At 41.5% G+C, this 25767-nt stretch overlaps 2 protein-coding genes and 1 long non-coding RNA gene across 3 annotated transcripts; all 3 read right to left on the bottom strand.

The window, feature by feature from the left end:
* Nucleotides 1-535: 535 nt before the first annotated feature.
* LOC116359019 (zinc finger protein 239-like) lies at nucleotides 536-9040 on the bottom strand. Its single transcript, XM_031811656.1, has 2 exons — nucleotides 8185-9040; nucleotides 536-1598 (listed from the first exon to the last, which is right to left on the bottom strand). The coding sequence occupies exons 1-2, from the start codon at nucleotides 8555-8557 to the stop codon at nucleotides 850-852; spliced, it is 1122 nt and encodes a 373-aa protein (XP_031667516.1). The 5' UTR covers nucleotides 8558-9040; the 3' UTR covers nucleotides 536-849.
* Nucleotides 9041-14894: 5854 nt separating this feature from the next.
* LOC116359025 (uncharacterized) lies at nucleotides 14895-18234 on the bottom strand. Its single transcript, XR_004206592.1, has 2 exons — nucleotides 17368-18234; nucleotides 14895-15839 (listed from the first exon to the last, which is right to left on the bottom strand). It is a non-coding gene; the product is annotated as an uncharacterized LOC116359025 (long non-coding RNA).
* Nucleotides 18235-22651: 4417 nt separating this feature from the next.
* On the bottom strand, nucleotides 22652-24846 carry LOC109877125 (gastrula zinc finger protein XlCGF7.1-like). Its single transcript, XM_020469447.2, has one exon. The coding sequence runs from the start codon at nucleotides 24791-24793 to the stop codon at nucleotides 23978-23980; it is 816 nt and encodes a 271-aa protein (XP_020325036.1). The 5' UTR covers nucleotides 24794-24846; the 3' UTR covers nucleotides 22652-23977.
* Between the last annotated feature and the right edge of the window lie 921 nt (nucleotides 24847-25767).

Here is a 25767-nt window from a genome sequence, read left to right as displayed (position 1 = left end):
TTATACCTTCTCTACCCACCCTCCTCTACCCCTCTATCTCCATCTCCTCTACCCCCCTATCTATCTCCATCTCCTCTACCCCTCCATCTCCTCTACCCCTCCTCTACCCCCTATCTATCTCCATCTCCTCTACCCCTCCATCTATCTCCATCTCCTCTACCCCTCCATCTCCTCTATCTCCATCTCCCTCTCCTCTACCCCATCTATCTATCTCCATCTCCTCTACCCCCCTATCTATCTCCATCTCCTCTACCCCCTATCTATCTCCATCTCCTCTACCCCTCCATCTATCTCCATCTCCTCTATCTCCATCTCCCTCTCCTCTACCCCATCTATCTATCTATCTATCTCCCCTTTCTATCTCCACCTCCTATATCCCCTTGATCTATCTCCATCTCCTATATTTCCTCCATCTATCTCCAATATCTCCTCCATCTATCTCCATCTCCTCTATTCCACCATCTCCTCTATCTCGTGTCGTAGTATACCCCTCTGTAGGGCTCCAGGAATGACACACACAGATACACACAGAGTGTGAGTTTGAAATGGGCAATTTAATCACAGAGCATCTACATTCTTTCTGACATACTCCATATTCAGGTCATGTGTTGAAATAAAAAACACATTTATTTTTGAGTCTGATTTTTATAATTTGACTTCATATCTCTTTCCACACTGGGAGCATTGATAAGGTTTCTCTCAGGTGTGGAATTACATGCTCTTTCAGTTGCTTTAACCATGTAAGTTTAAATCCACAGTGGGAGCAGTGGTAAAGCTTCTCTTCAGAGTGTATTCTTCAGACTCCCTAACCAGATAAAACCCTTGCAACACTGGGAGCGGTGATGAGGCTCATCCTGTGTGTGTCCTTTCATGTCTTTTCAGGTCCCCTAACCGGGTATAACTCTTTACACACTGAGAGCATTGGAAAAGCTTCTCTCCTGAGTGTGTCCTCTTGTGTGATTTTAGGCACCATGATGAGGAAAATCTCATTTCACACTGGGAGCAGTGGTAAGGCTTCTCCCCTGTATGTATTCTCTCGTGTCTTTTCATGCTCCCAAACTCTGTAAAACTCTTTTCACACTGGGAACATTGGAAAGGTTTTTCACCTTTGTGTGTCCTCTCATGCCTTTTTAGGTTCACTAGCTGGGTAAATATCTTTTCACAGTATGAGCAGTGGTAGGGCTTCTCCCCTGTGTGTGTTCTCAAATGCCTTTTCAGGTTCCCTAACTGGATAAAACTCTTTCCACACTGGGAACATCGGTAGGGCCTCTCTGCAGTGTGTGTTCTTTTATGCTTTAGCAGGTCCCCTGATGAGAAAAAAGTATTTTCACAGTGGGAACAGTGGTAAGGTTTCTCTCTTGTGTGTGATCTCTCGTGTATTTTCAGGCTCCCTAATTGGGTAAAACTTTTATCACACTGGGAACATTGGAAAGGCTTTTCTCCTGTGTGTATTCTTTCATGTTCTTTTAGGTAACATAACCACTTAAAACTCTTTACACAGTGGGAACACTGGTGTGGTCTCACTGGTTTGGGCATCTCTAGGTCTTGTTCCCCTGAAGTACTCTTCCTGCTGTCAGAGTGAGAGTGTGATCTCTCTCCTGCCAAAGACAAACAGTGTATTTAGGTAAATACTAAACAGGGACCTGAATAACACATGCACATGATAAAACTGTCTTCCTCTGAGGTTTAATCCAGAAAAGATCCCTCAATAACCTGAGGTCAGCATCTTAGGTTGTTTAATCCAAATCCAAATTATAATTGGTTGTCTTGATTCATCATTTGAAAAGAAACTGAAAGTCAAGATTTCAACCAAATGTCACGAAATCAGACATTAGTTGTAATAATAAAGGACATAAAATGTGGAGAATCAGAACCATTAGAGTGACTTGCCCCCCTATACCTTATAGCTGAAATATTAAGGACTACGTGCCTCCCTATACCTTATAGCTGAAATATTAAGGACTACGTGCCTCCCTATACCTTATAGCTGAGATATTAAGGACTACGTGTCTCCCTATACCTTATAGCTGAAATATTAAGGACCTATTAAAGGACTACGTGTCTCCCTATACCTTATAGCTGAAATATTAAGGACTACGTGTCTCCCTATACCTTATAGCTGAAATATTAAGGACTATGTGTCTCCCTATACCTTATAGCTGAAATATTAAGGACTATGTGCCTCCCTATACCTTATAGCTGAAATATTAAGGACTACGTGCCTCCCTATACCTTATAGCTGAAATATTAAGGACTACGTGTCTCCCTATACCTTATAGCTGAAATATTAAGGACTACGTGTCTCCCTATACCTTATAGCTGAAATATTAAGGACTACGTGTCTCCCTATACCTTATAGCTGAAATATTAAGGACTACGTGTCTCCCTATACCTTATAGCTGAAATATTAAGGACCTATTAAAGGACTATGTGTCTCCCTATACCTTATAGCTGAAATATTAAGGACTACGTGTCTCCCTATACCTTATAGCTGAAATATTAAGGACTACGTGTCTCCCTATAACTTATAGCTGAAATATTAAGGACTATGTGCCTCCCTATACCTTATAGCTGAAATATTAAGGACTATGTGCCCCCCTATACCTTATAGCTGAAATATTAAGGACTATGTGCCCCCCTATACCTTATAGCTGAAATATTAAGGACTATGTGCCCCCCTATACCTTATAGCTGAAATATTAAGGACTATGTGCCCCCCTATACCTTATAGCTGAAATATTAAGGACTATGTGCCCCCCTATACCTTATAGCTGAAATATTAAGGACTATGTGTCTCCCTATACCTTTTAGCTGAAATATTAAGGACTACGTGTCTCCCTATACCTTATAGCTGAAATATTAAGGACCTATTAAAGGACTATGTGTCTCCCTATACCTTATAGCTGAAATATTAAGGACTATGTGCCCCCCTATACCTTATAGCTGAAATATTAAGGACTACGTGTCTCCCTATACCTTATAGCTGAAATATTAAGGACTACGTGTCTCCCTATACCTTATAGCTGAAATATTAAGGACTACGTGTCTCCCTATACCTTATAGCTGAAATATTAAGGACCTATTAAAGGACTACGTGTCTCCCTATACCTTATAGCTGAAATATTAAGGACTACGTGTCTCCCTATACCTTATAGCTGAAATATTAAGGACTACGTGTCTCCCTATACCTTATAGCTGAAATATTAAGGACTACGTGTCTCCCTATACCTTATAGCTGAAATATTAAGGACTATGTGCCTCCCTATACCTTATAGCTGAAATATTAAGGACTATGTGCCCCCTATACCTTATAGCTGAAATATTAAGGACTATGTGCCCCCCTATACCTTATAGCTGAAATATTAAGGACTACGTGTCTCCCTATACCTTATAGCTGAAATATTAAGGACTACATGTCTCCCTATACCTTATAGCTGAAATATTAAGGACTACGTGTCTCCCTATACCTTATAGCTGAAATATTAAGGACTATGTACCCCCCTATACCTTATAGCTGAAATATTAATAAGGACCTAATGAAGGACTACGTGTCTCCCTATACCTTATAGCTGAAATATTAAGGACCTAATGAAGGACTACGTGTCTCCCTATACCTTATAGCTGAAATATTAAGGACCTAATGAAGGACTACGTGTCTCCCTATACCTTATAGCTGAAATATTAAGGACCTAATGAAGGACTACGTGTCTCCCTATACCTTATAGCTGAAATATTAAGGACCTATTAAAGGACTATGTGTCTCCCTATACCTTATAGCTGAAATATTAAGGACCTAATTAAAGGACTACGTGTCTCTCTTATAGCTGAAATATTAAGGACCTAATTAAGGACTACGTGTCTACCTATACCTTATAGCTGAAATATTAAGGACCTAATGAAGGACTACGTGTCTCCCTATACCTTATAGCTGAAATATTAAGGACCTATCACAGGACTATGTGTCTCCCTTGTAGCTGAAATATTAAGGACCTAATTAAGGACTACGTGTCTCCCTATACTTTATAGCTGAAATATTAAGGACCTAATTAAAGGACTACGTGTCTCTCTTATAGCTGAAATATTAAGGACCTAATTAAGGACTACGTGTCTCCCTATACCTTATAGCTGAAATATTAAGGACCTAATGAAGGACTACGTGTCTCCCTTATAGCTGAAATATTAAGGACCTAATGAAGGACTACGTGTCTCCCTTATAGCTGAAATATTAAGGACCTAATGAAGGACTACGTGTCTCCCTTATAGCTGAAATATTAAGGACCTAATGAAGGACTACGTGTCTCCCTATACCTTAAAGCTGAAATATTAAGGACCTATTAAAGGACTACGTGTCTCCCTATACCTTAAAGCTGAAATATTAAGGACCTAATTAAGGACTACGTGTCTCCCTATACCTTATAGCTGAAATATTAAGGACCTATTAAAGGACTACGTGTCTCCCTATACCTTATAGCTGAAATATTAAGGACTACGTGTCTCCCTATACCTTATAGCTGAAATATTAAGGACTACGTGTCTCCCTATACCTTATAGCTGAAATATTAAGGACTACGTGTCTCCCTATACCTTATAGCTGAAATATTAAGGACTATGTGCCTCCCTATACCTTATAGCTGAAATATTAAGGACTATGTGCCCCCTATACCTTATAGCTGAAATATTAAGGACTATGTGCCCCCCTATACCTTATAGCTGAAATATTAAGGACTACGTGTCTCCCTATACCTTATAGCTGAAATATTAAGGACTACGTGTCTCCCTATACCTTATAGCTGAAATATTAAGGACTACGTGTCTCCCTATACGTTATAGCTGAAATATTAAGGACTATGTGTCTCCCTATACCTTATAGCTGAAATATTAAGGACCTAATGAAGGACTACGTGTCTCCCTATACCTTATAGCTGAAATATTAAGGACTATGTACCCCCTTATACCTGAAATATTAATAAGGACCTAATGAAGGACTACGTGTCTCCCTATACCTTATAGCTGAAATATTAATAAGGACCTAATGAAGGACTACGTGTCTCCCTATACCTTATAGCTGAAATATTAATAAGGACCTAATGAAGGACTACGTGTCTCCCTATACCTTATAGCTGAAATATTAATAAGGACCTAATGAAGGACTACGTGTCTCCCTATACCTTATAGCTGAAATATTAAGGACCTAATGAAGGACTACGTGTCTCCCTATACCTTATAGCTGAAATATTAAGGACCTAATGAAGGACTACGTGTCTCCCTATACCTTATAGCTGAAATATTAAGGACCTATTAAAGGACTATGTGTCTCCCTATACCTTATAGCTGAAATATTAAGGACCTAATTAAAGGACTACGTGTCTCTCTTATAGCTGAAATATTAAGGACCTAATTAAGGACTACGTGTCTCCCTATACCTTATAGCTGAAATATTAAGGACCTAATGAAGGACTACGTGTCTCCCTATACCTTATAGCTGAAATATTAAGGACCTATCACAGGACTATGTGTCTCCCTTGTAGCTGAAATATTAAGGACCTAATTAAGGACTACGTGTCTCCCTATACTTTATAGCTGAAATATTAAGGACCTATTGAAGGACTACGTGTCTCCCTATACCTTGTAGCTGAAATATTAAGGACCTAATTAAGGACTATGTGTCTCCCTTGTAGCTGAAATATTAAGGACCTAATGAAGGACTACGTGTCTCCCTTATAGCTGAAATATTAAGGACCTAATGAAGGACTACGTGTCTCCCTTATAGCTGAAATATTAAGGACCTAATGAAGGACTACGTGTCTCCCTATACCTTAAAGCTGAAATATTAAGGACCTATTAAAGGACTACGTGTCTCCCTATACCTTAAAGCTGAAATATTAAGGACCTAATTAAGGACTACGTGTCTCCCTTATAGCGGAAATATTAAGGACCTAATGAAGGACTGCGTGTCTCCCTTATAGCTGAAATATTAAGGACCTAATGAAGGACTACGTGTCTCCCTATACCTTATAGCTGAAAAATTAAGGACCTAATGAAGGACTATGTGTCTCCCTATACCTTATAGCTGAAATATTAAGGACCTATTAAAGGACTATGTGTCTCCCTATACCTTATAGCTGAAATATTAAGGACCTAATTAAAGGACTACGTGTCTCTCTTATAGCTGAAATATTAAGGACCTAATTAAGGACTACGTGTCTCCCTATACCTTATAGCTGAAATATTAAGGACCTAATTAAGGACTACGTGTCTCCCTATACCTTATAGCAGAAATATTAAGGACCTAATGAAGGACTACGTGTCTCCCTATACCTTATAGCTGAAATATTAAGGACCTATCACAGGACTATGTGTCTCCCTTGTAGCTGAAATATTAAGGACCTAATTAAGGACTACGTGTCTCCCTATACTTTATAGCTGAAATATTAAGGACCTATTTAAGGACTACGTGTCTCCCTATACCTTGTAGCTGAAATATTAAGGACCTAATTAAGGACTATGTGTCTCCCTTATAGCTGAAATATTAAGGACCTAATGAAGGACTACGTGTCTCCCTTATAGCTGAAATATTAAGGACCTAATGAAGGACTACGTGTCTCCCTTATAGCTGAAATATTAAGGACCTAATGAAGGACTACGTGTCTCCCTTATAGCTGAAATATTAAGGACCTAATGAAGGACTACGTGTCTCCCTATACCTTAAAGCTGAAATATTAAGGACCTAATTAAGGACTACGTGTCTCCCTTATAGGGGAAATATTAAGGACCTAATGAAGGACTACGTGTCTCCCTTATAGCTGAAATATTAAGGACCTATTAAAGGACTATGTGTCTCCCTATACCTTAAAGCTGAAATATTAAGGACCTAATTAAGGACTACGTGTCTCCCTATACCCTGTAGCTGAAATATTAAGGACCTAATGAAGGACTACGTGTCTCCCTATACCTTGTAGCTGAAATATTAAGGACCTAATTAAGGACTATGTGTCTCCCTATACCTTATAGCTGAAATATTAAGCACCTATCACAGGACTACGTGTCTCCCTATACCTTAAAGCTGAAATATTAAGGACCTAATGAAGGACTACGTGTCTCCCTATACCTTATAGCTGAAATATTAAGGACCTATCACAGGACTACGTGTCTCCCTATATCTTAAAGCTGAAATATTAAGGACCTATTAAAGGACTACGTGTCTCCCTATACCTTATACCTGAAATATTAAGGACCTAATTAAGGACTATGTGTCTCCCTTATAGCTGAAATATTAAGGACCTATCACAGAACTACGTGTCTCCCTATACCTTATAGCTGAAATATTAAGGACCTATTAAAAGGACTATGTGTCTCCCTATACCTTATAGTATAACTAATGGGGATCCATAATAAACCCCAGGAAGGGTAGCTTCTGCCTTGGCAGGAACTAATGGGGATCCATAATATATCCCAGGAAGAGTAGCTTCTGCCTTGGCAGGAACTAATGGGGATCCATAATATATCCCAGGAAGAGTAGCTTCTGCCTTGGCAGCAGATAATGGGGATCCATAATAAACCCCAGGAAGAGTAGCTTCTGCCTTGGCAGCAGATAATGGGGATCCATAATATATCCCAGGAAGAGTAGCTTCTGCCTTGGCAGGAACTAATGGGGATCCATAATATATCCCAGGAAGAGTAGCTTCTGCCTTGGCAGGAACTAATGGGGATCCATAATATATCCCAGGAAGGGTAGCTTCTGCCTTGGCAGCAGATAATGGGGATCCACAATTAAATAAAAATACATAACAGCACTTATAGTAGACCGGGGCGTCTCTGGCAGGGCAGACATTTTTCGAACTGACTTGTTGGAAAGGTGCCATCCTATGACGGTGCCATGTTGAATGTCACTGAGCTATTCAGTAAGGCCATTCTACTCCCAACGTTTGTCTATGGAGATTGCATGGCAGTGTGCTCGATTTTATACACCTGTCAGCAACAGGTGTGGCTGAAATAGCTGAATCCACTAATTTGAAGGGGTGTCCACATACTTTTGTATATGATAGTATATTATTAAACAACTTTACAAACATGGGTATTTTGGAGACGCACTTCCTCTCTGCTTACCTCGTGTCAAAATAAAAGTCCCCCACAAGTTATTTATTTTTTTGTGCGCACCTGCAGGACAAAATAAGCTATACTTACTGGTGTTAATCAGATTTTTTTCAGTCTCCTCCTCCTCTTTCACTCCCAAAACGTCTTTCTCCTCCTCTTTTATTGAGATAGCCTCCTCTTCCACGCTAGAAGGTTCTTCCTCTTCTTTCACTATAACAACCTCCTCCTCTTCCTTTTTAATTCTGAAATCTTCTACCCACTCCTCTTCCACTGTGACAGCCTCTATCCCCTCTTCCACTCCAAATGTAACATGATCTTCCTCCTTTATCGTTCTGGAAGCTTCTTCCTCTCCTTTTACTGTAATATCCTCCTCTTTCACGACAATGTTCAGTCCCAGAGCTTCTCTCTCCGCCCAGCAGACATCATCTTCTTTAGCAGGGGAGGAGTAGTTTAATGAGCTCATGGTCGGGGATGTTAGCTAGTTTGCATTAGCGACTAGCTTAGTGCTAGGCTGAGTAACAATTTCAACAAATTGAACAAGCAAATTACTTTTAAGTTAACTGGTATATACGTTAACAGGATTGTGTTTAAAAAGAACTTCAATGTTTCGGTTTTATGTTGGCTAGCAAGCTGCCGAAGGGGTTGAATCGGTAGCTTTGTTGTTGTTGTTGATGTGTCCCGTCCACTAGATTATACGTCACCCAAGAAGCGCCACCTGAAAGACTCACATCGCCTGCTGCTGACTAGTGGGTAACGGAGTTTAGAAACAAACGAAAACAATGTCATAAAAATGTACAGACAATATTTCTAGACTTAGACCTGAATATGAGTATGTACATTATAAACGAGAATAGTCATTGTTAAAAAAACCTAGCTAAGCCAATGTTGACAATATAATCTCAATTGGCTTCCATGAGAGTGCAGCACTAATTACATAGGTCCATTATCTTCAACACTTACTGTTGTGAAGGGTTATGGCACCCCTACATACATGACTCTAATTGCCTCCAATTACCAAAGGCCACACCCCTTCCCTCCACACCTGCTCCCACTCCCTTAATCACCTCTCCTCTACATTTTTCACTCGTGTTTCCCCATATAAGCATAATGATTCTTCCTGAGCACTAGTAATCTGTCATGTTTGGTGTTGCCATAGTAATCTGTCACGCTTGGTGTTGCCATAGTAATCCGTCATGCTTTGTGACGTCATAGTAATGGTTAATGCTTAGTGTTGCCATAGTACTGTGTCATACCCCATAATGAGGACCTAAAAAACAGTTTTTTAGGCATATTTTAAAACAACATAAATACCTTATTTACATAAGTATTTAGAATCTTTGCTATGAGACTCACAACTGAGCTCAGGTTGCATCCTGTTTCCATTGATCATCCTTGAGATGTTTCTACAACTTGATTGGATTCCACCTGTGGTAAATTGAATTGATTGGACATGATTTGGAAAGATACACCCGTGTCTATATACGAGGTCTCACAGTTGACAGTTCAGCAAAACAAAAACAAAAAACAAGCCATGAGGTCGAGGGGATTGTGTCGAAGCACAGATGTGGGGAAGGGTAACAAAAAAAAATGTCTGCAGCATTGAAGGTCCTTAAGAACAAAGTGGCCTCCATCATTCTTAAATGGAAGAAGTTTGGAACCACCAAGACTTCCTAGAGCTGAGAACATCGTCAGATCTGTATACTTGGACTTTGATTGAGCTTTTCTAGTGTTAGTAGCCATTTTATAAGTTCAACATTTGCAAAACAACCAGTTTTCAAAGTTTCTGATTTTTGCAATCGTGCAGTAGATGTAAAAAAGCTGTCCTTGAAACAGTCTTGATATGTTTGTCAAAAGAGAGATCAGGGTGTGTATCTTTGTCAAATAAGCACCAATCGGGGTCAAACAAAGCTAGCTAGATAGCCAATATTCTTATAATTTTTGTCCAAAAGGAAAAGGCATCCTGTCGCACAAGGTTAATCATTGGCTATCTAGCTGGCTCGAAGATACAGTCGATCAAAACAGAGATGCTTGTTCTAGGTCCCAAGAAACAAAGAGATCTTCTGTTGAATCTGACAATTAATCTTGATGGTTGTACAGTCGTCTCAAATAAAACTGTGAAGGACCTCGGCGTTACTCTGGACCCTGATCTCTCTTTTGACAAACATATCAAGACTGTTTCAAGGACAGCTTTTTTCCATCTACGTAACATTGCAAAAATCAGACACTTTCTGTCCAAAAATTTTGCAGAAAAATGTATCCATTCATCCAGGTTAGACTACTGCAATGCACTACTTTCCGGCTACCCGGATAAAGCACTAAAACTGCTGCTCCAGTTTCAACTGTTCTGTCTGCGGCTATGGAACCCTGACCTGTTCACGGGACGTGCTACCTGTCCCAGACCTGCTGTTTTCAACTCTCTAGAGACAGCAGGAGCGGTAGAGATACTCTCAATGATTGGCTATGGAACCCTGACCTGTTCACGGGACGTGCTACCTGTCCCAGACCTGCTGTTTTCAACTCTCTAGAGACAGCAGGAGTGGTAGAGATACTCTCAATGATCGGCTATGAAAAGCAAACGGACATTTACTCCTGAGGTGCTGACTTGTTGCATCCTAGACAACCACTGTGATTATTATTATTTGACCCTGCTGGTCATCTATGAACATTTGAACATCTTGGCCATGTTCTGTTATAATCTCCACCCGGCACAGCCAGAAGAGGACTGGCCACCCCTCATAGCCTGGTTCCTCTCTAGGTTTCTTCCTAGGTTTTTGCGTTTCTAGGGAGTTTTTCCTAGCCACCGTGCTTCTACACCTGCATTGTTTGTTGTTTGGGGTTTTAGGCTGCGTTTCTGTACAGCACTTTGATATATCAGCTGATGTAAGAACGGTCATATAGATACATTTGATTTGATTTGATCAAATGAAGACCGGCGGCGTCATCGGCATGACATGAAGGCGTCGCTCTCTGACCAAATTTTGTATCCTATAGGATATCCTACACCCCTAATGATATACTGGAGTCTGGTTACGTTCTAGGATCTCTGATATGGTGTCCTATAGGATATCCTACACCCCTAATGATATACTGGAGTCTGGTTACATTCTAGGATCTCTGAGGAATACATACAAACGTGACTTGACTGGTTGAAACAACGTTTAGGGTTAGATTTTCAGATTCCGTTCTTTGCAAATTGAATGAGTGGAAATAAAAAAATCGATCGTGCATGATATATGGACCTTTTTAGGATATGAAAAATGATTTTATCTAACAAAACAACACTTCATGTTATCCCTGCGACCCTTTGGATGTTAAATCAGAGCAAGATTTCAGAATGTAAGTACACATTTCACCTTCAGAGGTGAATCTATCAAACCTATCGCAGGTGAAAAAAAGTGTTTTGTTGTTAGGAGCTCTCCTCAACAATAGCATGGCATTTTTTTTGCAGTAATAGCTACTGTAAATTGGACAGTGCAGGTATATTAACAAGAATTTAAGCTTTCAGCCGAAATAAGACACTTATATGTACCGACATTTGTTGTTTCTCTAAAATCTGCGATTGTGACACAAGGCGCTGCATGATTTACAACTGTCCCGTTATTATTTACAATGACGGCCTACCAAAAGGCCTCCTGCAGGGATGGGGGCTGGGATTAAAAATACATTAAATAAAAGTATAGGACAAAACACACATCACGACAAGAGAGACAACACAAAACTACATAGAGACCTAAGAACAACATAGCAAGGCAGCAGCACATGACAACACAGCATGGTAGCAACACCACATGACAGCAACATGGTAGCAGCACAAAACAATGGTACAAACATTATTGGGCACAGACAACAGCACATAGGCAAGAAGGTAGAGACAACAATACATCACGCAAAGCAGCCACAACTGTCAGGAAGTGTCCATGATTGAGTCCTTGAATGAAGAGATGGAGATAAAACTGTCCAGTTTGAGGGTTTCTTGCAGCTTGTTCCCATCGCTCGCTGCAGCGAACTGAAAAGAGGAGCGACCCAGGGATGTGTGTACTTTGGGGCCCTTTAACAGAATGTGACTGGCAGAATGGGTGTTGTATGTGGAGGATGAGGGCTTCAGTAGGTATGTCAGATAGGGGTGAGTGAGGCCTAAGAGGGTTTTTATAAATAAGCATCAACCAGTGGGTCTTGCGACTGGAATACAGAGATGACCAATTTACAGAGGAGTATAGAGTGCAGTGATGTGTCCTATAAGGAGCATGGTGGCAAATCTGATGGCCGAATGGTAAAAAACATCTAGCCGCTTGAGAGTGCCCTTACCTGTCGATCTATAAATTATGTCTCTGTAATCTAGCATGGGTAGGCTGGTCATCTGAATCAGGGTTAGTTTGGCAGCTGGGGTGAAAGAGGAGCGATTACAAGAGACAAAACCAAGTCTAGATTTAACCTTAGCCTGCAGCTTTGATATGTGCTGAGAGAAGGAAAGTGTACTGTCTAGCCATACTCCCAAGTACTTGTATGAGGTGACTACCTCAAGCTCTAAACCCTCAGAGTTTGTAATCACACCGGTGGGGAGGGGAATTCTTCCTACCAAACCACATTACCTTTGTTTTGGAGGTGTTCAGAACAAGGTTAAGGGCAGTGAAAGCTTGTTGGACATTAAGACAGCTTTGTTGTAGAGTCTTTAACACAAAATCCAGGGAGGGGCCAGCTGAGTATAAGACTATCATCTGCATAAAAATGGGTGAGAGAGCATTCTACTGCCTGAGATTTGTTGTTGATGTAAATTGAGAAGAGTGTGGGGCCTAGGATTGAGCCTTGGGGTACTCCCTTGGTGACAGACAGTGACAGAGACAGCAGATCTTCTGACTTTATACACTGCACTCTTTGAGAGCAGTAGTTAGCAAACCAGGCCAAAGACCCCTCAGAGACACCAATACTCCTTAGCCGGCCCACAAGAAATGGAATGGTCTACCGTATCAAAAGCTTTGGCCAATAGAAATAGCAGCACAACATTGCTTAGAATCGAGGGCAATGGTCACATCATTTAGAACCTTTAAAGTTGCAGTAACATATTCATAACCTGAGCGGAAAACAGATTGCATGTAGATGTATATAATGAACAGACTAGGTCTATACTGCTCCTACATGGTGTAACAATACATCATGTATATAATGAACAGACTAGGTCTATACTGCTCCTACATGGTGTCACAATACATCATGTATATAATGAACAGACTAGGTCTATACTGCTCCTACATGGTGTAACAATACATCATGTATATAATGAACAGACTAGGTCTATACTGCTCCTACATGGTGTAACAATACATCATGTATATAATGAACAGACTAGGTCTATACTGCTCCTGCATGGTGTCACAATACATCATGTAGATGTATATAATGAACAGACTAGGTCTATACTGCTCCTACATGGTGTAACAATACATCATGTAGATGTATATAATGGACAGACTAGGTCTATACTGCTCCTACATGGTGTAACAATACATCATGTAGATGTATATAATGAACAGACTAGGTCTATACTGCTCCTACATGGTGTAACAATACATCATGTAGATGTATATAATGAACAGACTAGGTCTATACTGCTCCTACATGGTGTAACAATACATCATGTAGATGTATATAATGAACAGACTAGGTCTATACTGCTCCTACATGGTGTAACAATACATCATGTAGATGTATATAATGAACAGACTAGGTCTATACTGCTCCTACATGGTGTAACAATACATCATGTATATAATGAACAGACTAGGTCTATACTGCTCCTACATGGTGTCACAATACATCATGTAGATGTATATAATGAACAGACTAGGTCTATACTGCTCCTACATGGTGTAACAATACATCATGTAGATGTATATAATGAACAGACTAGGGCTATACTGCTCCTACATAGTGTAACAATACATCATGTAGATGTATATAATGAACAGACTAGGTCTATACTGCTCCTACATAGTATAACAATACATCATGTAGATGTATATAATGGACAGACTAGGTCTATACTGCTCCTACATGGTGTAACAATACATCATGTAGATGTATATAATGAACAGACTAGGTCTATACTGCTCCTACATGGTGTAACAATACATCATGTAGATGTATATAATGAACAGACTAGGTCTATACTGCTCCTACATGGTGTAACAATACATCATGTAGATGTATATAATGATCTATTGGTGTTCCACAGTAAAAAAAAATTCAAACACAATATTTTGCATTAATCAAATCCTTTTTACAATCAACACCTGAGTTTTCTCTGACATGGTGGAATAATACTAATGGGAATATTCACGGGGTAGTGAATGTTTTTCATGTCAACAACTTAATGTCATCAGAACTACGTCATCACATTTTCATACACCTTTTAGCTTGATGAATCGTACACAAATGAATGAAATTAAAGAACTACATTCAAGAGATTAAGGTCAAAACAAAGAAATGCAACTTCCAATAAATCTACTTCATTATTTACATTTTGAAATATCCCAAAATCATCAAATGAACATCTAAGGATTGATACTATCCAATCAATCAAAGTTCCTAATCAAACCAAAAATGTTAATATCAGATTTTTTATATATGATCATGGTCTCAATAAAAAAAGAAAAAGTAGACCTATTCTTTTTTTTCGAAAGCTTTCATACATACAATTTGGTTTTGTGTGGCATAAACAAAAACACATTCTCAATCAAAAACATAAGTCAGAACACAGCCTCTCTATTCTCTCTCATGTGATTTCAGGTCCTCTGACTGGGAAAATGTCTTTCCACATTGAGAGCAGTGGTATGTCTTCTCCTCCTGTGTATGTATTCTTTCGTGCTTATTCAGATGCCTTAACCGGGTACAACTATTTTCACACTGGGAGCAGTGGTAGGCCTTATCCCCTCCTGTGTGTGTCCTCTCATGCTGGTTCAGGTTTCCTAACTGGGTAAAACTCTTTCCACACAAGGAGCACTGGTAGGGCTTTTCACGTGTGTGTATCCACTCATGCTTTTTCAGGCTCCCCCACCGGGTAAAACTCTTTTCACAATAGGAACAGTGGTAAGGCTTCTCTCCTGTGTGTGCCCTCTCATGTGTTCTCAGGTTCCCTAACTGGGTAAAACTCTTTCCACAGTGGTAAGGCTTCTCTCCTGTGTGTGCCCTCTCATGCGTCCTCAGGTTCCCTAACCGGGTAAAACTCTTTTCACACTGGGAGCAGTGGTAGGCCTTATCCCCTCATGTGTGTGCCCTCTCATGCGTTCTCAGGTGCCATAAACTGATAAATATTTTTCTACACTGGGAGCAGTGGTAGGTCTTCTCTGCTGAGTGTGTTTTCTCGTGTTTTTTCAGGCTCCCTGAATGGGTAAAACTCTGTCCACATTGGGAACAGTGATGAGGCTTCACTCCAGAGTGTATTCGCTCATGTATTTTCAGGTAACATAAACGGGTAAAACTCTTGCCACACTGGAAGCAGTGGTGAGGATTTTCTCCTGTGTGTGTTCTCTTATGTCGTTTCAGGCTGTCTATCTGGCAAAACCTCTTCCCAAAGTCTGAGCGGTGGTTAGGCTTTTCTCCTGTGTGTGTTCTCCCATGCTCTTTTAGTGTCCATAACCTCTTAAAACTCTTTCCACAATGGGAGGTAGGGTGTCGTCCCGCTGGTTTGGGTGTCTCTGGTTCCCCTTAAGGACTCTTCCCGCTGTCAGAGTGAGAGTCTGACCTCTCTCCTGCGAAATACAAACAGAGTATTTGGTTAAACAGCCCTAACTGAAACCACCACATGATTAAACTATGAGCTTTAATCCAGACTAGATCCCTCATAAAATGGTACATTTGGATCTTGAATGCTGAATGGTTGATAGCTGTTAGTTAATCATGATGATCCACAGGAAATGCCTGTTGACAGTTCCATTCTACACATCCACTGTCCCATCAGCCCAGCCAGGCAATTTATAAACTAAACTACACTCTGAAAAAATATTTTGACATTATTACCCCTTAGCTTCTAGTCTCCAACTCAATCATCAAGTTTACTGAGTTGGAGACTTCATGTCTCCAACTCAATCATCAAGTTTACTGACAACACAACAGTGGTAGACCTGATTACCAGCAACAATGAGACAGCTTAAAGGGAGGTGGTGAGGGCCCTGGCGGAGTGGTGCCAGGAATATAACCTCTCCCTCAACGTCAATAAAACCAAGGAGCTGATCGTGGACTTCAGGCGTCAGCAGAGAGAACATGCCCCTATCATATCGACGGGCCACAGTCAAAAGTTAAGTTCCTCTGCTTGCACATCACCGACAACCTAAAATGGTTCATTCACAAAGACAGTGTGGTGAAGAAGGCACAAAAGCACCTCTTCAACCTCAGGAGGCTAAAGACCCTATAAAACCCTGACAAACTTCTACAGATGCACCATCGAGAGCATCCTGCTGGGCTGTATCACCGCCTGGTACGGCAATTGCACCGTTTGCAATCGCAGTGCTCTCCAGAGGGTGGTGCGGTCAGCCCAACACATTACCAGGGGGCACACTGCCCTCCAGGACATCTACAGCACCTGGTGTCACAGGAAGGCCAACAAGATAATCAAGGATCCCGAGCCACAGCATGTTCACCCTTCTACCATCTAGAAGGCCGGCGGCAGTACAGCTGCATCAAAGCTGGGACAGACACACTGAAAAACAGCTTCTATCTCCATGCCATCAGAGAGTTAAATATTCACCACTAGCAGGCCTCCTACCAGTACCCTGCCCTGAACTTAGTCACTGTTACTAGCTGCCTACCACCCGATACTCTACCCTGCACCATAGAGACTGCTGCCCTATGTACATAGTCATTGAACACTGGTCACTTTAATAATATTTACATAGTGTTTTACCCACTTCATATGTATATACTGTATTCTAGTTATGGCTCATCCTATATAACTAACGCTGTACCCACAGTTTCTTATTCAGATACTTTCCATAAACACCATTATATATATATTTATATTCTGGACTCTGGCAATTGCTCGTTCTGATACTTCTTAATTTCTTTCTTCAAATGTTTTGGATTTGTGTGTATTGTTTGGTATTAAGTTTTGCTAGGTATTACTGCACTGTTGGAGCTGGAAACATAAGCATTTCGCACCTGGGATAACATCTGCTAATATGTATATGTGATCAAATAAAATGTGTGTAGAATGTGCCCTTTTAAAGCCACACAGTTCAACAACAGTAGCGTTTGTGCCCATGTTTTTAAGACAGTACTCACTGGTGTTCATTAAATCTCCAGTCTCCTCTAATGTGACAATCTCCCCCTCCTTCAATTCCAAAACTTCTTCGTCAGTCATCCTCCCCCTCCTCCTTTCACTACAAAAACTGCATCCGTCTCCTCCTCTTCTTTCACATTAACATCCTCCTCTTTCACTCTGAAAGCTTCTTCTTCTTCTTCTTTCACTGAAATGTCTACTGAAACAGCCTCCTCTCCACTTTCACGAGAGCTTCTTCCTCCGCCCAGCATGCCTTCTCTTCTTTAGCAGGGTGCAAGTAACTCAGTGAACTCGTGGTCGAGGATGTCACTTAGCTAGCTAGTTAGAATTAGCGACTAGCCTAGTGCTACTGCCAATTTAACAAGCCAGCTAGCTAACTAACAGCAACAGCGTACATATGACAGTAAATGGGGTAACTAGTAGATACGACAGAAGTGGGTTTAAAGTTAAAACACAGTGGCTAACCGTCACTGAAAGTGTCTAAACGGCTCAAATGTTTCGGCTATGTTGGCTAGCAAGAGCAGCGTCTGCTTCTTCTTTGGTATTATGGCGGTCTGCAAACAACTGTTATAGGTGCTATGCCGCCACCTACTGTATGGCTGTGTATCAGCCTACTCTGTAGTATGAATTCTTTACACTGAAATAAAAAAGACCTAGCAACTAATCCTACACCCATTAAAAACTCATCACTATTCCACTACTTTGGCCCTATCTGATCCTACACCAGGACAGCAGCCTGGGAGGACGGGACACTTTCGCTCAAAACACCTTGTATCTTTTCTGCAGTAAAAATCTCATACACCCAAGTACTTCTCTGCAGTCGCCACCACAGCATCTGTCCTCTGTGATTCCTGCGGTACAATTCTATGCCGCGTACAAAACAAATGGGAATTCGGAAATCTCCGACTTCCGATTCAGTGCGTTCAACACAACTGGGAAATAAGGGGGGGAAACTAGCTCCGACTGGGAAAAGTCGATTTGAAAGGTCGTTCAACTCGGAATTCCAACTTGGGAACTCGGGCCTCTTTCTAGAGCTCCGACTTTCCGACCTGACGATCCGACTTTCCGACCTGAAAATACGTCATGATTTGACCACGTATTTTTCCGAGTTCCCAAATGTTTTGAAAGCGGCACTAGCTCTCAGTCTCGTCAGCAACACAAAAACTTCCCGGAGTTCTGGAATGTCTACATTTTTCTAAATAGCGTGTCAATAACTTGTATTCATTAATTATACATGAAAAATACTTTTCTAAACATGAACAATTATTCATATTTAAGTTACATTTGTATTAAATTTGGGTTTCAAAACATGTTCCAAGGTCAAATAAATGTCCCCAACAATTACCTTTAAAAGTATTGTAGGGAATAAAAGTATTGTAGGGAATAGTCAGAAGGGCCTGGTTCGATTCCAGGCTGTATCACAACCGACCGCGATTGGGAGTCCGTAAGGGCGGCGCACGATTGCCCCAAGGGTGGTCCAGGTTTGGCTGGTGTAGGCCGTCATTGTAAATAAGCTTATACGTCACACTAGCAGCATCACCTGAAAGATGCACATCGCCATCTGCTGACTGTAGTGGGTAACGAAATTGAGGGAAAGTAAAAGAAATTCAGAAAAAACTTATATTTTTCATTTATTTTATTAAAGAAAAACATTATATTGAGACGTAAAAAGGAAACCAAGCGTTGATTAGTTCAGAATGTTTATGAGTGAGCATTTAAAAACATACCTAACATCTACTACAGATCAGTGGAGGCTGCTGAGGGGAGGACGGCTCATAATGATGGCCGGAATGGAGTGAATGGAATGGTATCAAACATTCCATTCATGTGTTTGATAACTTTCCATTCATGTGTTTGATAACATTCCATTCATGTGTTTGATAACATTCCATTCATGTGTTTGATAACATTCCATTCATGTGTTTGATAACATTCCATTCATGTGTTTGATACAATACATCATGTCGATATATATAATAAACATCCACTATTGGACACATTACTAATATTGAGTTACACCCCCTTTTGCCCTCAGAACAGCCTCAATTTGTCAGGGCATGGACACACATTCCACAGGGATAATGGCTCATGTTGACTGCAATGCTTCCCACACTTGTGTCAAGTTGGCTGGTAGTGAATCTCCACCCCGAATAGCTCGTTACGTCTCATCCCACAGACGTTCAATTGGATTGAGATGGCTTGTGATCGATCTGTTGAAGACCCCTGACTCAGTGTAGACAATTTGATTTCACGTTGCATAAACAAACACACACATTTTCAGTCAAAAAACATGTGTCGGTAAAACAGCTGGCTATACTTGAACATAAGCATTTAAAGTTATACTGAACAAAAATGCAACAAGTAAAGTGTTGGTCCAATGTTTCATGAGCAGAAATAAAAGATCCCAGAAATGTTCCATTTGCACAAAAAGCTTATTTCTCTCAAATGTTGTGCACAATTTTATTTACATCCCTATTAGTGAGCATTACTCCTTGCCAAGATAATCCATCCACTTGACAACAGGTGTGGCATTTCAAGAAGCTGAATAAACAGCATGAACCCGAGTAGCGCAGGTTTCTTAGGCACTGCATCTCAGTGCAAGAGGCATCAATCTATTGCATAGGCTATATTACACGGACGCGTACACCTAAATGTAGGCTGACGTTCTCTATACATTTTATAACAACATTTGGTTGTCATTTGTATTGTGGCGTACTGCAGGTCAGCCACCAGGGGGAGACTCGTCGAGGGCCTGGTGACAGACGGAGTAAACATCACGAGGCGCTGGCTCCATCTGCTGGACGTGCCAGGTCTCGACTGTAAAAAGAAGGCTTGAATGCACAGCGAAGTTGATACCGTGAGGAAAAAAAAGACTAAACGAACACAGCAAAGAGCTGCTGTTTCTATGACTCTCCGGCAAGGACTAATTTGGGCTGATTGCTCACCAGATGTACAAGTCCCATAATGCTGCCAGAAGGGCAGCACACAGGGGAGAGAGTGGGGGAAGAAAGGACTCCTGTATAGTTTGGGACGGTTGCAGGAGTGAGTTCAGTTTTTGATCCCCACAGGATACAGCAAGACCCCGGAGCCCAGAAGTCGGTATCTCGGAGAGGGTCTCATGGGGGAGAACTATTCTTTTGAACTATTATTTTAATAAACACCTTTGAAACTGAGCTAATCCTACTCTGTCCGTGTCTGATCTGTGTAACTGTTTTGACCCAACCCCCCTGGTCTGCCACAGTATATTCTTATGTAGGCTACACTTAGACACAGGCCTACAATATTTGATAGTTTATGCATTATTAGAATAATCCACTTCGTCCCACGCGTTTTGGGTCGAGCATCAAGGACCGACATTGAACAGTTGTTTCCTCAATAACCCACGGTTAAAAAGCTTGATGCGAGGTGGACTCGAGCCCACGGTGGTTATAAAGTTTGATGCGAGGTGGACTCGAGCCCACGGTTAAAAAGCTTGATGCGAGGTGGACTCGAACCCACGGTGGTTAAAAAGCTTGATGCGAGGTGGACTCGAGCCCACGGTTAAAAAGCTTGATGCGAGGTGGACTCGAGCCCACGGTGGTTATAAAGCTTGATGCGAGGTGGACTCGAGCCCACGGTGGTTATAAAGCTTGATGCGAGGTGGACTCGAGCCCACGGTTAAAAAGCTTGATGCGAGGTGGACTCGAACCCACGGTTAAAAAGCTTGATGCGAGGTGGACTCGAACCCACAGATAAAAAGCTTGATGCGAGGTGGACTCGAACCCACAGATAAAAAGCTTGATGCGAGGTGGACTCGAACCCACAGATAAAAAGCTTGATGCGAGGTGGACTCGAACCCACAGATAAAAAGCTTGATGCGAGGTGGACTCGAACCCACGGTTAAAAAGCTTGATGCAAGGTGGACTCGAACCCACGGTTAAAAAGCTTGATGTGAGGTGGACTCAAACCCACAGATAAAAAGCTTGATGCGAGGTGGACTCGAACCCACGGTTAAAAAGCTTGATGCAAGGTGGACTCGAACCCACGGTTAAAAAGCTTGATGTGAGGTGGACTCGAACCCACAGATAAAAAGCTTGATGCGAGGTGGACTCGAACCCCACGGTTAAAAAGCTTTAGCAGTGTGTGCCACCTAGAAGTGATGATGATAGCGATAGTCAGGGGTGTAAAGTACTTAAGTAAAAATACTTTAAAGTACTACTTAAGCCGTTTTTTTGGGGGGGGGGTGTCTGTCTGTTATTTTACTGTTAATATTTTTGACAACTTTCCTAAAGAAAATAATGCATTTCCCTGACACCCTAAAGTACTCGGAACATTTTGAATGCTGGAGAATTGTCAAATTCACGCACTAATGAAGAGAACATCCATGGTCATCCCAACTGCCTCTGATCTGTCTCTCTAAACACAAATGCGTCATTTGTAAATATGAGTGTTGGAGTGTGCCCCTGGCTATCCATAAATTTAAAAAACAAGAAAATGGTGTCTTCTGGTTTGCTTAAATATAAGGAATTTGAAATTATTTATACATAAGTACATTTAAAACCAAACATTTTACACAAGTAGTATTTTACTGAGTGACTTTCACTTGAGTCATTTTCTATTATGCTGATGGATTCCGGGTACTAACTCCTAAACTTGGGACTCCTAAACTACACCAGAAGTGAATGGTTATCTGTAGGAGGAAAGTATATAGTGGATGCAATTAAGCTTGGAATGTGCTGAGTGCAGGGAAAGCGATCTCCCGTGGCAAGCATTGATAAGGGGAGAGAGCCATGGATGAGTGATGACGGGGGGTTAAATATCAGTGCATTGATAAGGGGAGAGAGCCATGGAATAGTGATGACAGGGGTCGAGGTCAGGTCACGTTAAGGGAGAAAGACAAGTTTATGGCCTGTATCACTAAGTTTCCTGCCTAGCAGTAAAGATACAATGTAGGTTCAGATGAACAAGAGGAGACTCAGCCTGGGAGGAAGGGTTAAATATCAAGCATTGATAAGGGGAGAGAGCCATGGATGAGTGATGACGGGGGGGTTAAATATCAGTGCATTGATAAGGGGAGAGAGCCATGGATTAGTGATGACGGGGGGTTAAATATCAGTGCATTGATAAGGGGAGAGAGCCATGGATCAGTGATGACGGGGGGGTTAAATATCAGTGCATTGATAAGGCGAGAGAGCCATGGATGAGTGATGACAGGGGGGTTAAATATCAGTGCATTGATAAGGGGAGAGAGCCATGGATGAGTGATGACGGGGGGGGGGTTAAATATCAGTGCATTGATAAGGGGAGAGAGCCATGGATGAGTGATGACGGGGGGGTTAAATATCAGTGCATTGATAAGGGGAGAGAGCCATGGAATAGTGATGACAGGGGTCGAGGTCAGGTCACGTTAAGGGAGAAAGACAAGTTTATGGCCCGTATCACTAAGTTTCCTGCCTAGCAGTAAAGATACAATGTAGGTTCAGATGAACAAGAGGAGACTCAGCCTGGGAGGAAGGGTTAAATATCAGTGCATTGATAAGGGGAGAGAGCCATGGATGAGTGATGACGGGGGGGTTAAATATCAGTGCATTGATAAGGGGAGAGGGCCATGGATGAGTGATGACGGGGGGTTAAATATCAGTGCATTGATAAGGGGAGAGAGCCATGGAATAGTGATGACGGGGGGGTTAAATATCAGTGCATTGATAAGGGGAGAGAGCCATGGAATAGTGATGACAGGGGTCGAGGTCAGGTCACGTTAAGGGAGAAAGACAAGTTTATGGCCCGTATCACTAAGTTTCCTGCCTAGCAGTAAAGATACAATGTAGGTTCAGATGAACAAGAGGAGACTCAGCCTGGGAGGAAGGGTTAAATATCAGTGCATTGATAAGGGGAGAGAGCCATGGATGAGTGATGACGGGGGGGTTAAATATCAGTGCATTGATAAGGGGAGAGGGCCATGGATGAGTGATGACGGGGGGTTAAATATCAGTGCATTGATAAGGGGAGAGAGCCATGGATTAGTGATGACGGGGGGGTTAAATATCAGTGCTTGTGTGAACAACGTCTTTGTCCAATGCCGTTGTATTGATCCTCTGGGAAGAATGAACTTGGTTTTAAAGCTTTCAGAGTCTCCTTTGAGTTTTAACTCTGAATATTAGAACATAAGAAAGGTCATCGTTGCTTTTACCCAAGTTTGACAGTTGGGTTGATGCACCACTGACGATAGACTACATGACTGCTACACTAGATGATAAATCCATAAGGCTCTTTGTTTTTTAACAACGCTAAAACGTTTTTTTTTGTAAGGACCCGATTTATCTTTTTTCCCCCCATAAAAACACATGGCCAGGGTTGACCTATTTTTTAAAAGAAATACCATTGGTTGGTGTATAGAATATCTAAGATATTTGATTGGCTGAGGCAGACGTTGTGCCAGGATGTAATCACTGCCACCTGGGGAGGTTAGCATAAGGCTAATGTTATCTGATGGGAGCAGCTACAAATTAGCGGTCAGTCACATGTAAGTGAATCAACACTTTTCATTGGCTGATATGCATCTTGTGCATGAAAACCATTTAACTTCATATGCTTGCTTATGTTCGCAAATATGGCCCCAGACTCTATATTCGATCATGCGATTTCATGTTCTCTTTCCACAATGAGAGCAGTGGTATGGCTTTTATCATGTGTCCTCTGGTGTGATTTCAGGCTCCCTAACAAGGTAAAAGTAATTCCACATTGAGAGCAGTTGAAAGGTTTCTCTCCTGTGTGTATTCTTTCATGTGTTTTAAGGCTTACTAACCCCCTAAAACTCTGTCCACAATGAGAACAGTGGTAAGGCTTCGCTCCCGTGTGTATTTCTTTATGCTTACTCAGGTACCTTAACCGGGTAAAACTCTTTCCACACTGGGAGCATTGGAAAGGCTTCTCTCCTGTGTGTATCCTCTCATGCTCTTTGAGATTCCATGACTGAATAAATCTCTTTTCACACTGCAAGCATTGGAAAGGCTTTTCACCAGTGTGAATTCTCTCATGTTCTTTCAGCTTCTCTAACCGTGTAAAAGCATTCCCACACTGGGAGCATTGGAAAGGTTTCTCTCCTGTATGTGTCCTCTCATGTGTTTTCAGGGTCACTAACCACCTAAAACTCTGTCCACAATGACAACAGTGGTAAGGCTTCTCTCCTGTGTGTATTCCTTTATGCCTATTCAGGCACCTTAACCGGGTAAAACTATTTCCACACTGGGAGCATTGGAAAGGCTTCTCTCCTGTGTGTATTCTCTTATGCTCTTTCAAATGTGATGACTGGATAAATTGCTTTCCACACTGAGAGCATTGGAAAGGCCTCTCTACAGAGTGTGTTCTCTTATGCTTTTTCAGGTCCCCTGACGAGAAAAATGTATTTCCACATTGGGAGCAGTGGTGTGGTTTCACTGGTTTGGGCATCTCTGGGTCTGGTTCCGCTGAAGTACTCCCGCTGTCAGAGTAAGAGTCTGGTCTCTTTCCTGCCAAAGACAGTGTATTTGGTTAAACAGAGAGACCAAAATGAAACCTCCATATGATTCAACTATCTTCTTATGAGGTTAAATCCAGACTAGATACCTCATTATTTACATTTGACTAATTTAGCACAACGCTCTTATCCAAAGAGACTTACAGGAGCAATTAGGGTTAAGTGATTTTTCCCCTAGTTGGCTTTGGGATTCGAACCAGGGACTTATCATAAACTCCTAGTTCCCAGTGGGAAATTTCACTTGACTGACCCTCTAAATCGGAATTACAGGTGGGAAATTCTGAGAAAATGTTACTCGAGTTGTGACGTTTTACCACTGACTGCCCAATAGTTCCACGTCAGACTTCCCACTTCCTAGTGTCCCACTTCCCAGGAGCACATGAATGCCCAATAGTTCCACGTCAGACTTCCCACTTCCTAGTTTCCCACTTCCCAGGAGCACATGAATGCCCAATAGTTCCACGTCAGACTTCCCACTTCCTAGTTTCCCACCTCCCAGGAGCACATGAATGCCCAATAGTTCCACGCCCCTAGTTTACCACTTCCTAGGAGCACATGAATGCCCAATAGTTCCATGTCAGACTTCCTAGTTTCCCACTTCACAGGAGCACATGAATGCCCAATAGTTCCACGTCAGACTTCCCACTTCCTAGTTTCCCACTTCCCAGGAGCACATGAATGCCCAATAGTTCCACCATGTCAGAGAAAATTCAGGTGCTGAATGTCAAAAGGATTGAATGAATTTTGTACAAATATAAATCAAATGTGGAACGCCACGAGTGGACGTTCATTATATTAGGTATTTTATTAGGATCACCATTAGCTGTTGCAAAAGCAGCATCTACTTCCTGGGGTCCACACAAAACATAATACAGAATGACAAAACACAGAACATCAATAGACAAGA

The sequence above is a fragment of the Oncorhynchus kisutch genome, unplaced genomic scaffold, assembly GCF_002021735.2.
Source record: "Oncorhynchus kisutch isolate 150728-3 unplaced genomic scaffold, Okis_V2 Okis01b-Okis20b_hom, whole genome shotgun sequence".
Classification (NCBI taxonomy): domain Eukaryota; kingdom Metazoa; phylum Chordata; class Actinopteri; order Salmoniformes; family Salmonidae; genus Oncorhynchus; species Oncorhynchus kisutch.
Note: the sequence above shows the minus strand (reverse complement) of the source record. Positions and strands in the feature narration are given on the sequence as shown.

Bases quoted from the DNA above. Each gene is read 5' to 3' on its own strand.
- LOC116359019 (XM_031811656.1), bottom strand. From the start codon at position 8,557: ATGAGCTCATTAAACTACTCCTCCCCTGCTAAAGAAGATGATGTCTGC. The intron at 1,599-8,184 runs GTAAGTATAGCT...TGTCTTTGGCAG, and splicing joins AAAAAATCTGATTAACACCA to GAGAGAGATCACACTCTCAC.
- LOC109877125 (XM_020469447.2), bottom strand. From the start codon at position 24,793: ATGCCCAAACCAGTGAAACCACACCACTGCTCCCAATGTGGAAATACA.